The 20,632-nt window shown below is 40.5% G+C and overlaps 1 protein-coding gene across 1 annotated transcript in view; it reads left to right on the top strand.

Moving 5' to 3' along the window:
- plekhg4 (pleckstrin homology domain containing, family G (with RhoGef domain) member 4) overlaps positions 1–18,773 on the top strand; it is a gene marked incomplete at its 3' end in the record, with an annotated part of 51,051 nt that extends 32,278 nt beyond the window's left edge. Inside the window, 14 exon segments of the mRNA XM_037979900.1 lie at positions 843–941; positions 1,106–1,393; positions 3,201–3,323; positions 5,282–5,470; positions 12,133–13,031; positions 13,112–13,358; positions 13,561–13,650; positions 13,737–13,961; positions 16,452–16,622; positions 16,696–16,876; positions 16,955–17,071; positions 18,190–18,331; positions 18,421–18,521; positions 18,626–18,773. Of these exon segments, the coding sequence (XP_037835828.1) occupies positions 843–941; positions 1,106–1,393; positions 3,201–3,323; positions 5,282–5,470; positions 12,133–13,031; positions 13,112–13,358; positions 13,561–13,650; positions 13,737–13,961; positions 16,452–16,622; positions 16,696–16,876; positions 16,955–17,071; positions 18,190–18,331; positions 18,421–18,521; positions 18,626–18,773 (3,020 nt within the window).
- Positions 18,774–20,632: the final 1,859 nt, after the last annotated feature.

The following is a 20,632-nucleotide window of genomic DNA, read 5'->3' as shown; positions in this document are numbered from 1 at the left end:
ACATTTGAAATATATGAGTTTGTATGTAATGTATGAATATAATATACAAGTTTCACTTTTTAAATGGAATTACTGAAATCAATCTACTTTTTCATGATATTCTAATTTTATGACCAGCACCTGTATTAGAAAAGAAGTTCAACATAGCTAGGCTTTTTTCTGTAGCCCAGTTTGACCAAACCTGAATCACCACTGAGAGATGACAGGTTGTGTTGTTACTTCAGGCTTTCTGCTTTAGTTTTTGAGAATGTTTCCTTTAAAATAGGTCCTCTGTGTATCATTTTACTCATTTTTCCTCTCATAAAACAGCAAGCAAATACTGTAGTTACAGGAAAAAAAACTCTTTCTGCTTTGCCTTTGTTTTTAATTCTTTGGGACTATGAATAACTGCAATATACCCTAAAGAGACATTTCCATTTCCATTTACAGTCCCCCAGCAGGTAACGGCATAATATATACCGAATATAAAACACCATCAGTATCATTAGAGGGAATTTAGGGTCTAATAAAACAGCAATGTAAAAAAATGAATTCAAATCAGTGCCTCTGAACATAAATTCTAGGGATTTCCCAATCTGATTTCATGTATAGAATCAGAGTTCAGATCAAGGCATTTTTCACTGATTGGATCAGAGTAGCTACCACACTCCTGCAGCCATTCTTTAGTATTCCTGCTGTATGAAAGCAGAAATACAGCAGCTATTGTGATGTAAAGTGTGTATGGAATATGATAATATAATATGGAATTATAATACAAAAGGTGAGCAACTCAGTAATGAGCTGTCAAACAGCAGCGATCGGTTGGCTGCCAGACACAGAGTAACTTGTGTTCTTTCTACCAGAGAGTCGATCAGCTGACCAATCAGTGCAAGGATGTGATCCACCTGTTGCAGAAAAACATCAATTTTCTGCAGAGTACATCTGTACCTGCTCCAAAACAGGTAACACAAACATTTTCGCTGACATTACAGAAACAGTTTTCTGAGTGACCTCTGACCTGACTGCTTCAATCATGTGATGTCATGTTTGCTCCTCTTGGTTTGGTGGAAATAGATCTGAAACACAACCTGCAGTTGTTTCAATAAAGCTTGTTTCTTCTCTGCAGGATCCTGAGCTGCTGATGTCCAGGTACAAGGCAGTGATGAGTAGCATCCTGGAAGATGTCCAGTTAGTCCAACTTCAGCAAGAGGGTGGAGCCTCTCTGTCAGTGCTCCGCAGGGAGGAGGGTGGTGATGGTGTGTCAGAGGAGCAGCGGGCAGCCGTGGAGGAGGTGTCGTCTCTGTATGATGAGGTGGACGAGCTGCTGCACCGCCTGGTCACTCTGTCCAACGCCAAGACCCAGGAGCTCAACTACATCATCGACTTCAGGAACCTGGAGCAGGAATTCAGTCTGGTGAGCCATCTGTGCAGGTGTCATCACATCTGATGAACTGAACACAGTCAGGTTGTTGTTAAACATCTGCTATTGTTCCCTGTGGTTCTAAGATGGAATTTAGTTGTTGAGAGCTTTGATTGTTAGAAGTGAGATTTAAATTCTATTCTGAATTTGACAGGGAGTCAATGGAGAGAAGCTAAAACTGAAAAAGTATAACCTGTCCTTTTAACTCTCATCAGAACTCTGGCAACAGTTTGGATCAAATGAAGACTTTTTAAAGAGTTTTTTGGACATCCAGATAATAAAGAATTACAATAGTCCAGCCTAGACATGATAAATGCATGGACTAGTTTTTTTGTGTCATTTTAAGACAAGATGTTTCTAATTTTAGTGATACTGTTCAAGTGGAAGAAAGCGGTCCTGGTAACATTTTTAATGCAGGATTAAATTACATACATTGACCAAAAAAGATATGTAAAGACCCAAAATAGGTTCTTTACAGTACAACTGGAGGCCAAATTAATGTCATCCATAGGAAGTGAAAGGCTGCAAAATTTGTTCCTAAGATGCTCAGGTCCAAAAACCACAACTGTCTTGTCTGAGTATAAAAGCAGAAAATTAAGAGTCATCCAGGTTTTTATATCTTCAAGACATGTTTGTAATCTAAGTAACTAATTAGATTAATCAGGTTTCATGAATAAATATAACTGAGTATCATCAGCATAACAATGAGAATTTACCCCATGCTGTCTAATAACTTTACCTAATGGAAGCATGTATAAACTGAAGAGTATAAGTCCAAGCACTGAACCCTGATGATCATGAAGAAAATTAATTATTAACATTAACAAACTAGAATCTATCAAATAAATAAAATTTAAACTTTTTTAGAGCTGTTCTTGTAATCCCAATATCATGTTCAATCCTCTGTAATAGAATATTGTGATCATTTGTATCAAATGCAGAACTGAGATCTTAAAGGACAAATATGGACACAAGTCCACTGTGTGAGGACAGGAGGATATCATTGGTAACTTTCACCAGTGCTGTTTCTGTGCTATGATGAGGTCTAAACCCTGACGGAAACTACCCAAACAGATTATTTCTGTCCAGATGTTCACACTATTGATTTGCAACTATCCTTAAGAGTTTTTAGATGAATGGGAAATTAGATATAGGTCTATAATTGTCCAGAACTCCTAGCAGATGTTGATGGTTTGGACTAAGCTTTTATTTTGTATAACTCAGAGGACAAAAACAGTCCAAACACAAATAAGGTTCTGGTGAATTTTCTTTTAGGAAGATCTGTACAGTTGGAATCAGTCTACAAAACCGACATAAGTTCATTAGTGAGTACGTGCTGAGCTTGATAAGTTCAGATAGAACCTGCAGAACTCTGTTCTGATTCTGCATCAGTCTGTTAGAACCTGTTCACTTTTAGTACATTGCCTTCTGCAGGTGATGCTCTGCACTGCAGCCAAGATTCAGATTAAAGTGATGCAAAGAGCTCTGACCTGAAGATCCAGCTGCTTCTCCTCCTCTCCTGTGACAGTGTGATCCTGCTTTCCGTTTTTAATAAGAGTAGTTTGGTGCTAATATTTGTTTCACTCAAAAATGAGACAAGTAACAATCTGGGACGGCACTACTGATTCCTCTGGTAGTTTGGGCTCTCAGGTACATCTTATCGAATATGATGGGAAGTTACCAGACTGAGTCTGACAGCAAACATCTTAACATTTCTGGGAGGGTTGTGTGTTGAAATCAAACACTTGTTTGATGTAAATGGTTCAATGTACTTTTGTGTGTGTGCGTGCGTGCTCTGCAGATAAGGACGTGGCTGGAGGAGGTCGGAGAGGTCCGTCTGAAGGCTCTGAATGAACCTGCAGATTCTTTGGAGCTTCTGAACAAAAAACAGCAGGACTTCAAAGATTTCTACACAACTGCATATGTATGACTCACACACACACACACAAAGTTTAGAGACAGAGTGTCATGTTTTCATCAGATGAGCAGAACAGTTCTGGTTCTAAGATGGTTGAGCGGTGATATAACATGACTAAAAGTTTGATACTTGAACAAAATTATAATTAAATAAATGAGAGAGGTTCAGTTTCACCCATCATCACACACTAGTTTACAGCCCCTCAACAACTGACAAAATGTTTGACAGAGTAGAGTGGGATTTTCTGTTTTCTGTATTCAGAAAATTTAGATTTGGGGAAACTTTTAACTCATTATTATTATTATATGCATCCCCTCAGGCAGCTGGCAGAACAAATGGCACAAACTCTGTCTATCAGTAACATTAGCAGACCCTTTTGTGACAAATTTTTAATGCTAAAATGGCGTGTAATATGTCAGTCTGCATAATGAAAGTGTCTGGTAGCAGTAAGGAAGCAAAAATCTGTACAGGGACAAACGAGTGGAAAACCCCACAGTCCCAGGAGTTCTGCTGTGTAGTTTTTTTTGTTTTTGAGTATAAAATGTGCTTGTGAAAAAGACCATCTCACAACCACGTGAGTGAGAGGAGATTTCTTCATTTCTTGCAAGATATGAATTCAGCTTTAATTTAGGCAAAAGTGAGATATTTGTTGTTAACAGAGGCAAAGGAGCATCTGCTCACTAATCTACCATTTAAGATATCAATTCTGATTTTGTTTATCTTGGAGTGTATATGACAGACAATGATTAATCTTTGTAAAAAAAACTTTCTCCCTTTGCTTATACAAATTCAGCATAATTGAGCAATGGTCTTTCCTAAATCTCTCTGTGGCCGCTAGAATAAATGCTGTTAAAATTAATATCTTACCATGCTTCTTATATCTTTTTCAAAGTATTCCAGGACTTTTCTCTTTAGCTGTTTTCTGCAAGGTTAATAGTCTGATCCTTTATTTGTTCACTATACTAAAGCCAGGCTTACAAAAATATCTGACACAGTGTCCCCTCTGTGTGATTGATGTCAACAGGCCACAGCAAATTACTCCCACGTTCTTTGAAGCTGTTCCTCCATAAAGAAGTTATGATCTGAATTTTTTTTACTTATCTAATGTAACTAGAGAGAATATCACTCCTAATGTTTTAACTATCTTGTTCAGAGTATGGCCGACTTCACTTGCTCTCTGTCCCACTAAAAAAGACTGAATAGCATTCATAACTCTGCTGGCCAGGAGGCTAATACTGTTAAATTGGAAATCTGCAGCTCCACCTACATACAGTATACATGCTGGATTACAGAGAGCCTTAATTTTCTTAAACTAACTTTGGTCGGTAAGGTTGGATTATTTAAAATAACCTGGAATCTCTTCCTGTCCTGTGTTGGAGGGACAGGATGTCGGATCATTCTGAACTGAGCGCCACAGTGATGTGTTGTGATATGAGTTTATATATGCAATATGTAACGTGGATGAAAGTGTATGTCTTTTTACATAATTGTTTTATATTTATAAAAAAATCTGTTTTTTCATTTATTTTTTTTTAATATTTTTTTTGATTGTTAGGTGTGGGTGGCAGGTTTTTGTTAATTTTTTTTAAGATGTTAAAAATTCAATAAATAAAATGTTAAAGACATTTTTTAAAAAATTCTAAAACTGTCAAACTGATTGTATTTATTTTACAAAACTAATACAATATATAAACTTTTTATTTTTTATTTGATTTTACTGCAAGGTCAAACAGTGTGTTCACACAGTTTAACTGTTTACTTTGTCCCTTCTGTAGTGACATGACTAAGTCACATTTGGTTCGTCTTTTCTGCGTTGCTCTGAAGTCACAGAAAGATCACCATCTTAGTTATTCTCATGATTTCTAAATGTTTCCAAGAAACTATAAATTTTGCATTGATCAGTCCAGCCTGCTGATGGTTCTGTTCTGTCCACTCCTCACTGCTGTCCTCCCTTCTGCCTTCAGGACCACTGCAAAAGAGGTGAGGCGCTGCTGGCCCGTTTGGAGCACTGGGACAACATGTCAGCTGACCTCAGTGTCTATGAGGTCAAAGTTCACTCATTCTGGGCTCAGCTGCAGGACTTCTCTCAGCGCGTCAAGAGTACCGAGAACAACATTGATCGGTCCATCCAGCTGTACTGCTTCTTAGATCAGGTACCGTAAACAGCTCTGAGAACAGGTCAGATGATCCTCCAGGTGGTTCTGATTGAGTTCTCTTACTGAAAACTGCTGCAGCAGAATGATGGACTCATGGACTCTGAGCAGAAGTCCATCCAGAATTCTGGCTGGTATTTGACCACTTTTCGTCTTGGCAGAATTGGTAAAGTTCATTAAAATTTGTTGGTTTTCTGGCAACTGTGCCCAAGTTTCAGCCATCTGGCTGTTGATTGGAGGTGAAGTTGAAGAATTTGTAGGTAGTCCTTCTCCTAATTTATTCCGTCCACTTTGTGCACCAGTACCACAGCATGATTTACCACCACCATGCACTTTGAATCGCCTTGTTGTGGAAAAATGCTATATAAATAAGTTTCACTTCACTTCACTTCACTTCACTTCACTTCACCATGCTTGATAGTGTTCTCACTTTGACTCCTCCAAACATAACTCTTATCATTGTGTCCAAATAGCTCAATCTTTATCTTGTCTGACCATCAAACTTGTCTCCAGAAGACATTTGACATGTCATGTGGACAGCTGCAGGTCCAGCTTGAAGGAGTGGCTTTTGGAGCAGGAACTTTTTTTATTGTTCCTCTCAGTCCATGGTGATACAAAACTGGCTTCACTGTGGACAGGGACACTGGGGTTCTAACAGGTTTCAGTTCATGGCAGGCTTGAGACTTGAATCATGATCACCAACAGGGATTTGAGAGGCGTTGACTGCATAAAGTTAGGAGACCTTCTAGAACAGGGGTGTCAAACCCAGTGATGCGAGAGGGCCAAAATTAAGGGCCAGTCACGATCAATATTTATTAAAAATTACATAAATTAGTTTTAGATGTATTATATCAAATCATTCATATAGAAATATCAATGACCTTTTCCCAGTTACAGATTATACAGAATTTAGAGCAAACAACTTTAATGAACACAGACAAATAGATCAAACTTCAAAAAGCTCATCATTAGCAGTCATTTCTTACGCCTCACTCAGCTTTTAAATGAACTTTTTAACATTAAAACAGATTTTTTTCAACAAGCCATCAACAAAAACCTGATCATACAGAAATTAAAACTATATATTGTTGGCTTCTAATTCACTGTCGAGAGAAAACTTCACTTTTTTTAAAGCAAAATAAGAATCAGAGACTCGATCTGTCCCAGACTGGAAGGCAGGATGAAATGTTACAGAGGGCCGGATCTGGCCCGTGGGCCTTGAGTTTGACACGTGTGTTCTAGAACATTTGAGTTCAGGTTAGTTTATTATCATGTGTACCAGAGATATTAGGAACTTTCACAAAGCACTTCAAGCTGGGACTTAGACACCCTCTGGTCGTTTCAGTTTGATTTCTGAATGAATGATTGAAGCCAACCCACCCTCATTGCTTCTTTGTTTGTGCCTCAAAGCGAGGTAGTAACAGAGCCGTAACAGTTGATGTTAAAAGATAAGCCTGCTTTGTGGCTCAATAATGGGATGTGCTATTGATGACATACGGTCTGTGTGACTGCCCATCTGTGAGATTTAAAAGCCTAAACAACAATAAACATATTTATTGCAGAGAAGATTGATTATGATACACAACAACTTTGAATTTAGTTTGAAATAATTGATTAATCAAAGAGAAAAACTAAACTGAGTTCATTCATCTCTGAGGGAGAGGTCCATCACACATTTAATGTGGGGCTCCACATCAATGCAGCACACCTCTTTTGGATCCATGAACCTTGCTTCATTTCTGAAAGCTAAAGTCTCTGCAGGACATGACTCCATCTGTCTGTGAACAGACAGAGGGAGCTTAAAGACAGACTGAACAATGATCATACAGTGGTTTTATAGAAAACTTAGCATGTGAGGGACACTTTCTTGTTTGTTGGAAGACAAGTTAAATCCAGAGTTATATACTTATGATAGTAATTTCTGTACAGTGAGAACGGTTGCTTTAAACAGGTACCAAATATGTAGACACTCTCAGTAGTGCATCTGTAAAAGTTGGTGAGGATGGGGCTTGATATCCCAAACTTCCTCAACTTTCTGAGAACATACCAACACTGTTGTGCCATCCCCACCAGGTCTGTGATGTTGTGTGCCCACGAGAATCTTCAGACTTTTTACACCTGCACACTCTCTCCACCTCAGTCCTTCTGATGTGCAGGGTGTTCTGTCCTGGTTGTCAATATTGATCTCTTTTGTTTTGCTGTTTTGTTAAGAGAAAGCTTATTGTTGTTGCTTTAGTCCTTTGTATCGAAAGATTTGGGTGAATGCATGTGTGAATTTGGGATTGTTTGTTCAAATGTTGTGTAGCTAGGATCTAAGTGTAGTCTAGGTGTCGCTCCAGTGTCAGGTTTTCCCTCCTTCCTCCTTTCACTGCTTTCACCACAAAATCTTAGCGGTGGTTGGAGGGGGCTCCATCCACCATCCAGTGAGACTGCCCATCTGCCATTCAGACATACCCCCCACCCCCACTCCCATTAATGAGCTGGGGGCTGTCTGTGTGTGGTCAGGGTTCCGCTCTCTGCTCAGTTCAGTTAAACTGCAGAGCTTCAGATGAGCACATCAAGGTACGACTTAAAACAAATACACACACCACTGAGTCGTGTTGTAGGTTTGTGCAGTTGATGAGTTTGTGTTTGTTAGAGAAGTTGAAATGTGTGTTTGTTGTAGCTCTTTGTGGGTCTCTGGTGTTTCCACTCACATGTTGTCATGTGTTTCTGATCCGGTCCTGCTGAAAGTGTCAGCTGCAGTCGAGGTTGCAGGTTGTAAGGTGAATTTGATCAAAACTCTTGTTCTTGGTTTAAATTTTCTACAAACTTGACGTCAGCTGTTGAGGCCGTAACAAGTTGTGTGTTTGCTCAGTTTATCTGTGCCTGTGAGATGTTTGTGTGTGTTAATAAAACACAACAGAGCTGCTAATTCACCATGACAGGCTGATCATATCCTCAGACATCCGGAGAACAGTCTGTACTCAGATCGGTTTATTTATTGATCAGTTCACCAATAGAGCGTATTATTGATTCGTCATTTGAACCTCAGTGTTAAACATAACACTGCTGAGGAAGATGATTCACTGAAAACCAGCAGATGAAACACCTGAAGGCCTGGTGTCTCCAACAAGATGCGATGATGCAACATAGGGAGTGATTTATAAACTTGTCATTAATATATTTCCTGAAAAGAAGATGGTTTACTAAGGATCTTCAGGTCATTCCTGGAAATATTCCTTAGAAATATTAATTGAGAGGGACAATGGTGTGCTAAACCTCTGAATGTGGACAGAAGTACTGTCTGAACTTCTCTTCCTCCTAGTTTCCAGTCCAAGGTGTTTCATCAAAGTCAAAATTTTCACCTCCAGTTAGTCTCACAATCATCAATCAGTTCATGTTAAAAATGATTGATCACTTTCTCAGCTGTCTAAAGAGCATTTGAACATTTGAAAAGTTAAATCAATCAAATGCAATAATAATTTCACATAAATTAATTGTTGACCAAATTAACAAATCCAAGAAACCAAATCTGTTTGAACAGAATTTAAACTGATCTCAGCTCAGTTTGTTCTCGTGAAACCTGACAGAACAACAAATATTGGTTCTGCAACATCACAATCTGAAATGAGGGCAAAGAAGTTTTAACTGATATCAACTGATGAATCAATGGTCAACCGATGATTCGACGCTCTGTTTGACAGTGATAATGGTGAAGAGCAGCTGCAGCAGCTTCATCTTCCAGTTTGTTAAATTGTGTTTTTATTAAACAGAAAGTACCAAACAATCTCCTGCTGCTTATTTCAAACTGAACTTTTCAACAACACAAAGAAGCCCTAATCCTCCTCCTCCACCACCTCTTTGGTTGACTGACTTCAGTCTGAAGTCCTGCTGGGCCCAATCTTCCTCCTCTCCTGCCTTAGTCACATGCTATTTAAGCTCCTCCCCCTGCAGAGTGGAAAAACTCAAAGTAAACCAAATCAATAAACTAAAATCAACATCTGATCAGAAAATTGATTGGTTTCCATTTGGAGGGGGAGAGAAATGTTCAGGAGGAGCTTCAGCGCCTCCTTTGCTGACCTGAATAACAATGAAAGGGTTTAGTAAGAAGGTAAGAGGTCAGGGTGTTTCCAATTTACCTTATGAACCTCAGCAAGCCCCGCCCTATTTTAGAGTTGTCAAATATACTGTCAGTGACATATTGATCCATTCTAGCTAAACCCCGGTCACAGAGGTGGAAACATCAACATAAAGGGTGTCTGAGGTGTCCTCAAGGAGCTGGAGAAAGCTTGGTGTGTTTGTTTGTATGCGTGTGTGCACATGTGTGTGTGCGCGCTCATGTGTACAAGTGTGGGAACCGAGCAGCTGCAGTGATCAGGAAACATCAGTAGCTTATTGGTCTGCAGAGCGCTGACCCGTCCAACTCCATATGGTGTCGGCCTGTCACTGTACACACCAATCAGATCTCACTCACTCATTCACACACACACACACACACACACACTGTTGTGTAGTTTCATTGTTCTGGTAAAAACAGAATGAAAACCTCACACACAGACATCAGAGTTTAAGTTGCTCTCAGGTCAGTGATTTTTGTGACATCATCATCATCGCAGCTTCATTCTGAAGAGGAGGATGAGGGTGGGGGGTAGAAATGAGACAGTTGATAGAGGACATGTCCAATCTTCAGAGTCGTGTCTAATGTTCTGATTCAGGAGAACTTGTTTCTAAAAGACTCAAGCCACTGTCAGATTTATTAATTTTGACAGCAAATTTAGTTTAGTTTTAGTCATTTAAACATCACTGTATTATATTCAACTAAATCTACAGTACATTTAATTTACTAAAATATAAAATGTAAGGTTTATGTAGCTCCAAGTTTCACTATAATTTTTTAAATCAATATTTACACAATTTGTGTAATGACAGGGAGTCACACTGATGTAAAAGTTTAAATACCTGTACTGAATGGTCAGAAATAGCTTGATAAGAATGAATGTAAATTTAATTCTGCTCATTAAACTCTCCTTAATAAGTTTATTCTCGTATATGAAGTACATCTATGTATTTTTAAAGCTTGTAGTCCTCTTAAAAATTCAAGTTTTCTTTTTTCTTTTCTTTTTTTAATGGCAATACGACACTACACTGTATTATTATACCAGGCATCATTGCTTTCTCTAGACTGCTATGATTACTGTAATACAGGGAATATACCATCCATCCATTTATTGTCTTTACACACTTTTTCCTTTCTGGGCCGTGGGGAAGCTGGTGCCTGTGTGCAGCAGTCACTGTGTGAGAGGTGGGAGACAACTTGGACAGGGACACATTGAGACAAACAACCATTCACACTTTCTCTCACACCTAGTGACAATTTAGTTACCAAATTATCTAGCATGTATGTTTTTGGTCTGTGGGAGGAAGCCCACACATGCATGGGAAAACCTGTAAACTCCACACAGAACGGGTCCAAGCAGGAAGAGAATTTGTGACCTTCTTGCTGATATGCGACAGGCAAAAACCCAAGTTACTCAAAATGGCAGCACATTGGATGGTAGCTACAGTATGTGTAGAAGACTCTACATATAAACTTATTTAGGATGAAAAAGATGCTATATCCGTGCAGATAATTTATTACCAATATCTACTAAATACAGCCAGTCAGTCTAAAGCTAGGACAACCCTGAAGCATATGTTGATTTTTATTTTACTCTAAATGGCAACATAATTTTACAGGATAATAAAAGTTTTTTAAAAGAGATTTGAACCTTGTGGTGAAGTGAATATCTTATTTAGGAAACTTTGAATTTTCAGTGTGGTTTTATCTGTTTTTTTGTTTATTTTGCTAAGAGGTTTAATTCCCTGCTGTTCATCTTTGTACACAGACTGTTATCGGGGTATTTGGAGCAAAATAAAACCTTGACAGTTGTCCAAACTGGAATGCTAAAATAACAATTGTGTAGGAATGATGTGTGTAATGATCACCCTCTGCTGCTCACTGTGTTTCTCTGCACTGTGACCTTTCACAACCTGTGTGTTTGAGCGGTGAGGTAATGTGTTTGCGTCCTGTCAGAAGGACTCTTTGAGTCCATCAGTAGAAAGAGGGAGGCCTCTTTCTTTCATTTAGAACACCCCCACCCTCACCCCATGCCCTGAGTAAAGAGGAGTCTGGCTGTCGGGTCCTTTTTATTGCACACACACACACACTTCAAAGGTTTCCCACCACTCTCTCTGAGAGTGGCATTAGTGTTTGTGTTGTTTAAAAGATCTTCATTCTCTGTTAGAATCAGTCTGTTTATGAGACACATTTTAAAAGATTTTCATGATATTAAGATGGAAACAGTTGCTGATAATCGTATTTGTCTTTTTTTCTGTTAAATCTTTTTGTTTTTGTTGACTGTGTGTGTTTGCAGCAGCCGGATTTGTGTCTTTAACATTGTGAATGTTATGATTTTTGTAGGACATGAAGCTGCAAATTGAACCATACATTCTGTCTGGTGTCCAGCAGGGGGCAACACCTGTTTGACAAAAATACTTGAGACAATAATAAGTTTATCATTTTAGGATCAAGTGTAACATGATTCTGATCAGCATTTTGCCCCTTTACAAAATAAACAACAACAGTAGGGGCGGGATTTCCTTATGATTGACATCATGTGACCCTCTCTCTGTGCATGCAGGCCTATGGGTGGGCGTTGGAGGGTATGCATCACCTCGCTGGGATCTCTATGGAGAACTGCACAACCCCAGACAAATGCCAGGCTGTGATTGACATCTTGGAGGAGTACCAGCAAAAACACCCACCAATCTCAGACAGTCGTTTCCAGGAGATGAAGGCGGAGGCTGGCGAGCTGCAGGGCGAACATGGACTCAATCAGTGGAGCTTCGCCTGGTCCAAGTGTCAGGAGACCAAAAAAATGTTTGACAGGAAGATGGAGGCGGTACTTAGGACACGAGACTCCTCCCACAGACGCCGCTCTAACTCTGCTAACAGCAGAAGCTCCATCTCCTCCAGAAAATCTCTGTCAGGACTGTGGGGTATCCAGGAGAGCTCCTCATGTCCCCTAGATGACGAAACAAGCACCATGTCACCTGTCTTCTCCGCCTCCCCTCCCACACCCCACCACACCCCGCTTCTTCGCCGTCTCTTTCGAAGCTCCTTCTCCTTCACCTTCGAGGAGTCCTCAGAGCGGCAGGACAACTTCACCCCCAGTCCCAGCCTCACCCGCCTCAACTCCTCCTCTAGCTTCTCCACCTTCTCCTCCCCCAGCTTCTCTCCCTTGTCCTCCCCTAGCTTCTCATCCTCCTCCAGCAGGCGGAAGCAGATGAGGAAGACTCAGAGCTTTGACTGTCCCTCCACACCTGATGTGTTGCGGTACAGCGTGAGTCCCCGTACCCTCAGCGAACCGCCTCGCAGAGGAAACACAGGCGTGTTTATCCGTGGTTTGGAGGTCAGCAGTACGGAGGCGGCTGATCAGACGTTGTGCCCCAGGACACCAGCTCACAACTGGATGGGTCAAAGGCCACACAGCCCACGGACCCCTGGCTCCCCCACAGTAGACATCCATCACAGAGGAAGGTCGGTAATCTTTATCTGCAGATGCAGCAGGTGTGTTCACATGTCACCTGTTCTAATTGATGTTTGTTTGTGTGGTATAGGCTGCGTCACATTGTGGAGGAGATGGTGACCACAGAGCGCGAATATGTCCGCTCATTACGTTACATCATTCATCACTACTTCCCTGAGATGGACCGGGCCGACCTTCCACAGGGCCTCCGAGGGAAACGCTCCGTCATCTTTGGAAACCTGGAGAAGCTGCTGGACTTCCACAACCAGTTTTTCCTGAGGGAGCTAGAGGCCTGCTGGAAGCACCCATTGCGAGTGCCGCACTGCTTCCTGCGACACGTACGACATGCCAGTCACACACTAAACACACAACAAACACACAAAACACAAGACAACACATGCTAAGTGCATGCTAGGACACTCTACCACATGCTAATAAACAACAAACACACGTTAACACACACTTTGTGTGATCTCTGACATGCAGTTAGTATTTTTAGCTTGTTTGTCTGATGTCTGACTTGTTGTTTGGGTCGAGCAGGAGGAGCAATTCGGTCTCTACGCTCTGTACAGCAAGAACAAACCAAAGTCTGACGCCCTGCTGGCCAACCATGGACATGCCTTTTTCAGGGTAAAAACTGCATCATTTTTGCTGTGACCTTTCACCTCTGAGGACTTACTGTGACCTGACTTTTAACCTTGCCCCCTTCCCTGCAGAGGAAGCAGTTGGAGCTGGGAGATAAGATGGACCTGTCATCCTACCTGCTGAAGCCTATCCAGAGGATGAGTAAATACGCTCTGCTCCTAACTGACCTCATGAAGGAGGTGGGCACAGCGCAGGAGGCGGAGCTTACTGCACTGCAGGCTGCCACCAACATGGTGAAGTTTCAGCTTCGCCACGGCAACGACCTGCTGGCCATGGACGCCATTCGAGACTGTGACGTGAGTTGTTTTCTTTGGTTTTTCAGGGGAGTTCTTGAGCAGCAGCTGTTAATAGTCTGGTTCACTTTTGACCTTCAGAAACAAAAAACATGGCAGATTTTTTAAGAAAAATGCATTGCAAAACTTGTAGTATTGATTTGAGCACCTGTAGAAAAATGTGCATTTGTATTTAAATGTTTCACCTGCAGCAAAGTTTTACACAAATATTTTCTGAGTGTAGTCATAGCAAAACAGTTTTGAATGTGTAAAAATACATTAACATAAATATCATAAGTTACAAACTTATAATTCATTATTTATTTGTGTATTTTATTTTATGTCTGACAGTTTTCTCAGTTACAACTCTGTAGAGTTATAACAAGACACTCATCTCACCAAACAAGATTTTAACCATGTGTTTAGGAACAAAGCTTTTGCCACAACCTCAGCCCTCTGGCTTCTTTTTTGACTGATTTCTCCTGAGTCTTATTTGACCGTAGAATGGTTCTTTAACTCAACATGATCTTCTAACTTCTCATTAAAGCTGTGTGATCTTTGAACTCAGGGAAGTCAAACTCATTTTCACAAATGACCAAAATTAAATACCTCTTCAAGGACCATCTTTTTATTTCAGTATTTTTTTTAAAGAAAATTGCCCTAATTTTTCATGTTTCTTTCATCCAAATATTTATACAGAAATATGTAATTAACTTTTTAAAATAAATGTTATTAATCAGCCAGAACAAAAAAGTTTACTGGAATTTTTTTTTTATAGAAGGCATATTAATTTCTTATGTTTTCCTTTTTAATCGCCTTTTTTATGGTTTCTAATAAAAACATTTTACCAAATCTCATCAAAACAACCTAAAAGACGTTGGTGAAAATTCAACCAGCAGCTAACATTTCTCCCTAATTACAGAAGAAAACAAAAAGGTAATCTGTATAAAATAAATTCAGACAGACTGTAGCTGTGATGTGCTCCGACAGGCATTTATCTGAGTCGGAGTCGTGAAAACTATCAGGACTGACTAAAAGTGAAACTCCTTAGCCATTTTTTTATTATTGGTATTTTCATCACAAAGAAAAGTTTCTCAGCTCATGGACAGCATGGGGGGAACTTTGAGAAAATGGGACAGTCAGAATTTGTCACAACCCCACCTTGCCTCAAAATTTGTTCTTTTCCTCTCAATTCCAACGGAGTGCTAAGAGGTTCAAACTTCAAACAACCCGACTCCAGAACTAGCGGCAGAAAATGGATGGCTAGAAAAGAAATTGTCCTTCTTTACAAAAAAAAAAAAACAGTTTCAATGTCAAAGTGAAATTGTAAGAAGTCTATTATAATTATTATTATTATTATTATTATTATTATTATTATTATTATTATTATTATTATTATTATTATTATTATTATTATTATTAGTGCTGTTAACGTGTGGTGAAGTTTATGTTGTAAGACAGAGTCTGACATAATCAGATTCACACACAACTTAACAAATGGCACACACCCAATATATTCTGTCATAAATATGTTATTCATGAAAGAAACTCTGAACGTCATCACTTTAACACATTATTCAAAATGATCTTCAAAGATCTACTGTGAGTTCAGGTTTAATTTCAGTGCAGCTTAAAGCATCAGTGATTTAAAAAGAGAGATGGTGGAGAGCTGCATTCACCTGTCTGTGTGCATGAGTTTTCACTACAGAGCTCTGTTAGTTCATATTAAGTGTCTTGTTAAATAATGTGAAGTAATAAAAACATTTAGGTGTGTGAGCTCTGCTGGTCAGGAACCACCTCTCTGAAAAGCTACTGGTTAAAACCTCTATGATGCTATGTAGATATGATGCAGAAAAACTTTGTTTTGAATCAAGGTAAAAAACAAACAAACTTCTATTTCAGCAGTCAGATAAATAAACAACATATTAAAGTGTCTATAAACATATTGCCAACAAAGAGGGAAGAATCCTGCAAAATTGAATATATAACACAAATTAAATATCAAACAAATGTTAATATTTGCTCTATTTTACTGTTGTGTTTTCTTTTTTTATTTCTCATCGTGTCTCACCTGATCGCATGTCACTTATTAGTACTTGTATTACTTGTATACTCAGTATCAGCAAGTACTCAAATGTGGTATCTGAACGTCCCTGTTGTTTTTGTTTAAAATTGTGATATCAGTTGCGATAAACCCACATTTACCTTACTTCTCAGTTTCTCTTCTGCTGTCACTATCATCTAAATCCAGTGTGGGCATCAAAGCCAGCGAGCGTCTGTTGGACCGACCAAACTTATTAATAACATTTCAAACATGAACGCATGATATTGAAATATATAAGCCTGTGATTTATGGCAGTCCTTTGTGAAATGTATATTGTGCTCACTGATATCGCAATGATGATATTTTTTTGACCTATTGTGCAGCCCTAGTGTTTGTGCAGTTGTTGATGTGTCCATTTCCTATTACCTGTATATTATGTATTATAACACCATTGATGGCGCCGTCTGCAGGTAAACCTGAAGGAGCAGGGTCAGCTGATCCGTCAGGATGAATTTACTGTCCTGAGTGGCAGAAGGAAGTGTCAGCGCCACATCTTCCTGTTCGAGGAGCTCATTCTCTTCAGTAAACCCAAGAAGATGGAGGGAGGGCTCGATGTTTTCATCTACAAACACTCCTTTAAGGTGAGAACTGCAAGCCGGGTTGGGTTCAACTCACCCTGAGCTCTGGCTCTGACAGCACCGTGTCGTCTTTCAGACCGCAGACGTGGGTCTGACCGAGTCAACGGGGGACAGCGGGCTCAGGTTTGAGATCTGGTTCAGGAGGAGAACGTCCAAGAACCAGACCTTCGTCCTTCAGGCCACCACAGCAGAAGTCAAACACACGTGGACAACTGACATCGCCCGGATCCTGTGGACCCAGGCCACCCGGAACAAAGGTGGAGACAGGGTGACGGCAGAGGTGCTGCTCGGTTGGTGTGGGTCACAAGCTGAATCTGTTCTGCGTGTGTCCGCAGAGATGCGACTGAAGGAGATGGTGTCGATGGGCGTGGGGAACAAACCATTTTTGGACATCCAGCCGAGCGACGCTGCCATCAGCGACCGAGCGGTTCACTATATCATGAAGAACAGAGGTACAATCAGGTTTCCATTACAACGGCTTTGACCCAAAGACTCAAGGGAGGAAGTTTCATTTTATTAATGGGGCTCAATAACTGGGGAGATTTAGTAAGAGCAAATTTTGAGGGTACAGTCAAATATACTGTTTAAAATGAACAGATGGAACCTGCATTACTACTATATCCTACTACCAAATACTATTATACAATTGGTAAATCACTTATGAGTTGAACTGGCATGGGCAGACATATTTAATAATCATATTATTAGAAATATTATTAGAACAGTGTCCATTATTGGTACATTATCTCATATAAAGATTTTTAATGTGTTCACTCTACAGGGTGAATAATGGTGAGTAAGTGTCGGTGTACATCAAATAAGGGTGTAGTTTTCCTCATTCTAAAGATAGTTAAGAATCATGTTGAAGGTAGTTTGAATTTTGGCTTGGATTCATACTTTCTGGGATCACTGAAGAATTGTCACGGATCTATAGCAGCTTTACAAGAATATAAAGCTTTAAATTTACACAACAAGTTACTCTAAAATATTGTAGGCTGTTTAGTTTTCATAAATTTTTAAAAATTTATTTCACTTGAGTCGGCCATAACCATGTTGTACCGCGGTCACGCCATAAGAGTTTTTGAAGAAATATTGTGCTGCTACACAGCTTGTTACAGCTCCTTATGTAGGCAGGGGATATGACTTCACAATGTATTCAAGTACAACTCGTAAAATCAATAATCAATACTAAAAAAGCCTTTAATGTAAAAAAGAGGCTGAAGAATCAGGTTTCAAAGCATAATTTGATTCTTCATTAAATAATTTAGGAACAATGACATCAGTTAAAATATTTATAGCATTTATTAAGAACTTAATCTTTAGTCAAGACACCCATCACTTTAATAAAGCTCTTACAAAATAAACTTACATTACAGTTCAGCACATGTGTAAAAAAAAAGCTTTGCACCAGTAAAGTGCAGCAAAGACAGAAAACTAGTTTTAACTGGTTTTTCTCATGAGATCGTGTTTACCAGTAAAGACTGCCCAGTTGTCCTCCTGTCCTCCTCCTCCCTTTGACCTGGGAGAGGAGGCCTGAGGATTTGACAGTTATTGATCATTTTGTGTTCAGGAGCCAGAACTCGAGCATCCATCGCCGTCTCCGTGTTTGACCACTCTCAGCCGTTCAAACGAGAAGCCGTGACCTCTGACCCTGCAGCATCAGGACCGTCCTCCTGCAGCCTGCTGGGGCCACTCAACCTGCATATGTACAGGTAATACACACACACACACACACACACACCTGTCCTCCTGAGCCTCCTCAGCCTGTTGTCCTGGTTCTGACTCCCTCTTCCTCCTGCAGTCAGTTGCCCCCTGCTGTTCCTCCTGCCGACTCCTCCTTCAGCTCCTCTTGTATTGAGGAAGACGAGCAGGAACATGAGACCAGCAGCCAGCCCTCCATGAGTACGTACACACACTGATTTTGTAGCTCCACCTCCTGACGATCAGCACACCTGTGAGTTTTCAGGCTACGTTTCCTCTGAGACTTTGCCTCCTTGTTTCTACAGCCACAGAGAGTTCTGGTTCTTCGTCTCGCTGCCTCTCTGGTTCCACAGGCTCTGACAGCGGCTGCGTCTCCTCCCCCCTCCAAGAAGCGCTTCTCGGACAGTCTGGTCCATCTAGCCAGCCCTCCTCCTCTTCTTCCTCCTCTTCCTCCAACAAACAGCACCTCACCAATAACTACATGTCTTCTGTGAGTACATGAATGGTTTCTGTGTTCAGAGGTCTGATAAGTGATCTGAGGCTTCCTGATTAATTCAACTGATCGATCAGATGGTAAAGTGAGGTGATGATGTCATCAGAGATAGTCACATGACCACTGTTTGTCTGCAGAAAGCTGCTTCAGTTGTCGGGGACGCCACTGTGGTCTGAACTTCACCTGATGCGCTTCTTAATGGTGGGTAAAATTCATTAATTTGTTTATTTGGTTTATTGTCTATTTGTTCATTCAATTGTTTACATTCATGCATTCATTTGTTCCTTTGATTATTCATTTCTTTATTCCTTTACAGTCATTCATTCATTCAATATGTTTGTTCATTCTTCTTCTCCTTATTCATTTGTTTGTTTATTACATAATCTGTTCATTTATTTGTGCATTCATTTAATAACTTGTTTGTTCTGATCAGAATTTCTGCTGAGAAAATGTTTTACATATTTAATAGAACAGAACAGAAAGGAGACTTTGATGATGATAAAGAGGGACCACCTTACATAAACAACATAGACTAGAAGAAGGAAACCGGGGCTGGTTTGGTTTGGGGGATCAGAGCGTGTGTTTCAACTATTGATGGATCCCAATTCTCAGCCTGCCTGGGAAAGTTTCCCTCATGTGTTGGAAGGGAGACCGATTGTCAAACCTCAGGTTCAGGAGGAGCAGTGTGGCCTTCGTCCTGGTCGTTGAACAGTAAATGAGGTCTTTACCCCTCCAGAGTTGCTAAGAGGGTAATTTAGTTTGATTCTCCAGTTTGCATGTGTTTTTTGGATCTAAAATAGGCTTATGACCATGCTCGTTAAGGAATTCTGTGGGGTGCTGGGGTCACTTTAAAGAGCTATCAGGTCCCTGTATAACCAAAGTAAAAGCTGCGCCCGCATCCTCGTCTCAAAGTCAAGCTTGTTTTCAGAGCAGGTTGGACTCTGCCATCCTGTTTGTGGTGTTCATGGACAGGATCTTAAGGTGCAGTCATGAAGAGGATTGTGTCTTGTCTCTGCTTTTTGCAGATGATGTGGTTCTGTGGGTGTCTTCAGGTTATGACCTTCTGTGTGCACTGAGGTGATTCACAGGGATGAAAGTTAGCTTCTCTCGGTTTCAACTGGAAAAAAGGTGGAGTGCTCCCTCCGGGTCGGGGATGAGTCTCTGTCTCAAGCGCAGGAGTTCAAGTGTCTGTAAATCTTGTTTTCAAGTGATGGAGTAGAACATGGATCAACTAATCAGGGCCTTAGTCTCAGTAATGAGGTCGTTCTAGTGAAGAAGAAGAAGCTTAGCCAAAACTAAAAGCTCCTGGTTTACTGTTCTCTCTACGTTCCAACCCTCATCTATGACCTAGGTGACTGTGATAATGAGATCCTGGATCCAACTGGCTGAAATGAGCTTCCTTCGTAAAGTGTCCACCTTATGTCAGCCTTAGAGATAAGGTGAGGAGCTCCATCATCCGGGGAGAGCTCAAAGTGGAGCTGCTGCTCCTCCATATTGAAAGAAGTCAGCTGAGGCAGTTCAGGCATCTGATTAGGATGCATCCTGCATTCCTCCCTTTAGAGGTTTTCCAGGCATGTTCCACTGGGACGAGACCTTGCAGCAGACCCAGAACTCACTGGAGGGATTATGTATCCTCTCTGGCCTGGGAAGGCCTAGGAATCCCCCAGGAGGAGCTGGAGAGTGTCTCTGGGGAGAGGGAGGTCTGGGTTTGTCTCCTGGACCTGTTGTCTCTGTGACCCGACCACAGATAAGCAGCAGAAAAAAAAACAGAATAGAATAATTGGTTTATTTGTCCCTCAGTGAGGAAGTTTTCAGTGTT

This window comes from Kryptolebias marmoratus, linkage group LG15 (assembly GCF_001649575.2).
Source record: "Kryptolebias marmoratus isolate JLee-2015 linkage group LG15, ASM164957v2, whole genome shotgun sequence".
Lineage (NCBI taxonomy): Eukaryota > Metazoa > Chordata > Actinopteri > Cyprinodontiformes > Rivulidae > Kryptolebias > Kryptolebias marmoratus.
Note: the sequence above shows the minus strand (reverse complement) of the source record. Positions and strands in the feature narration are given on the sequence as shown.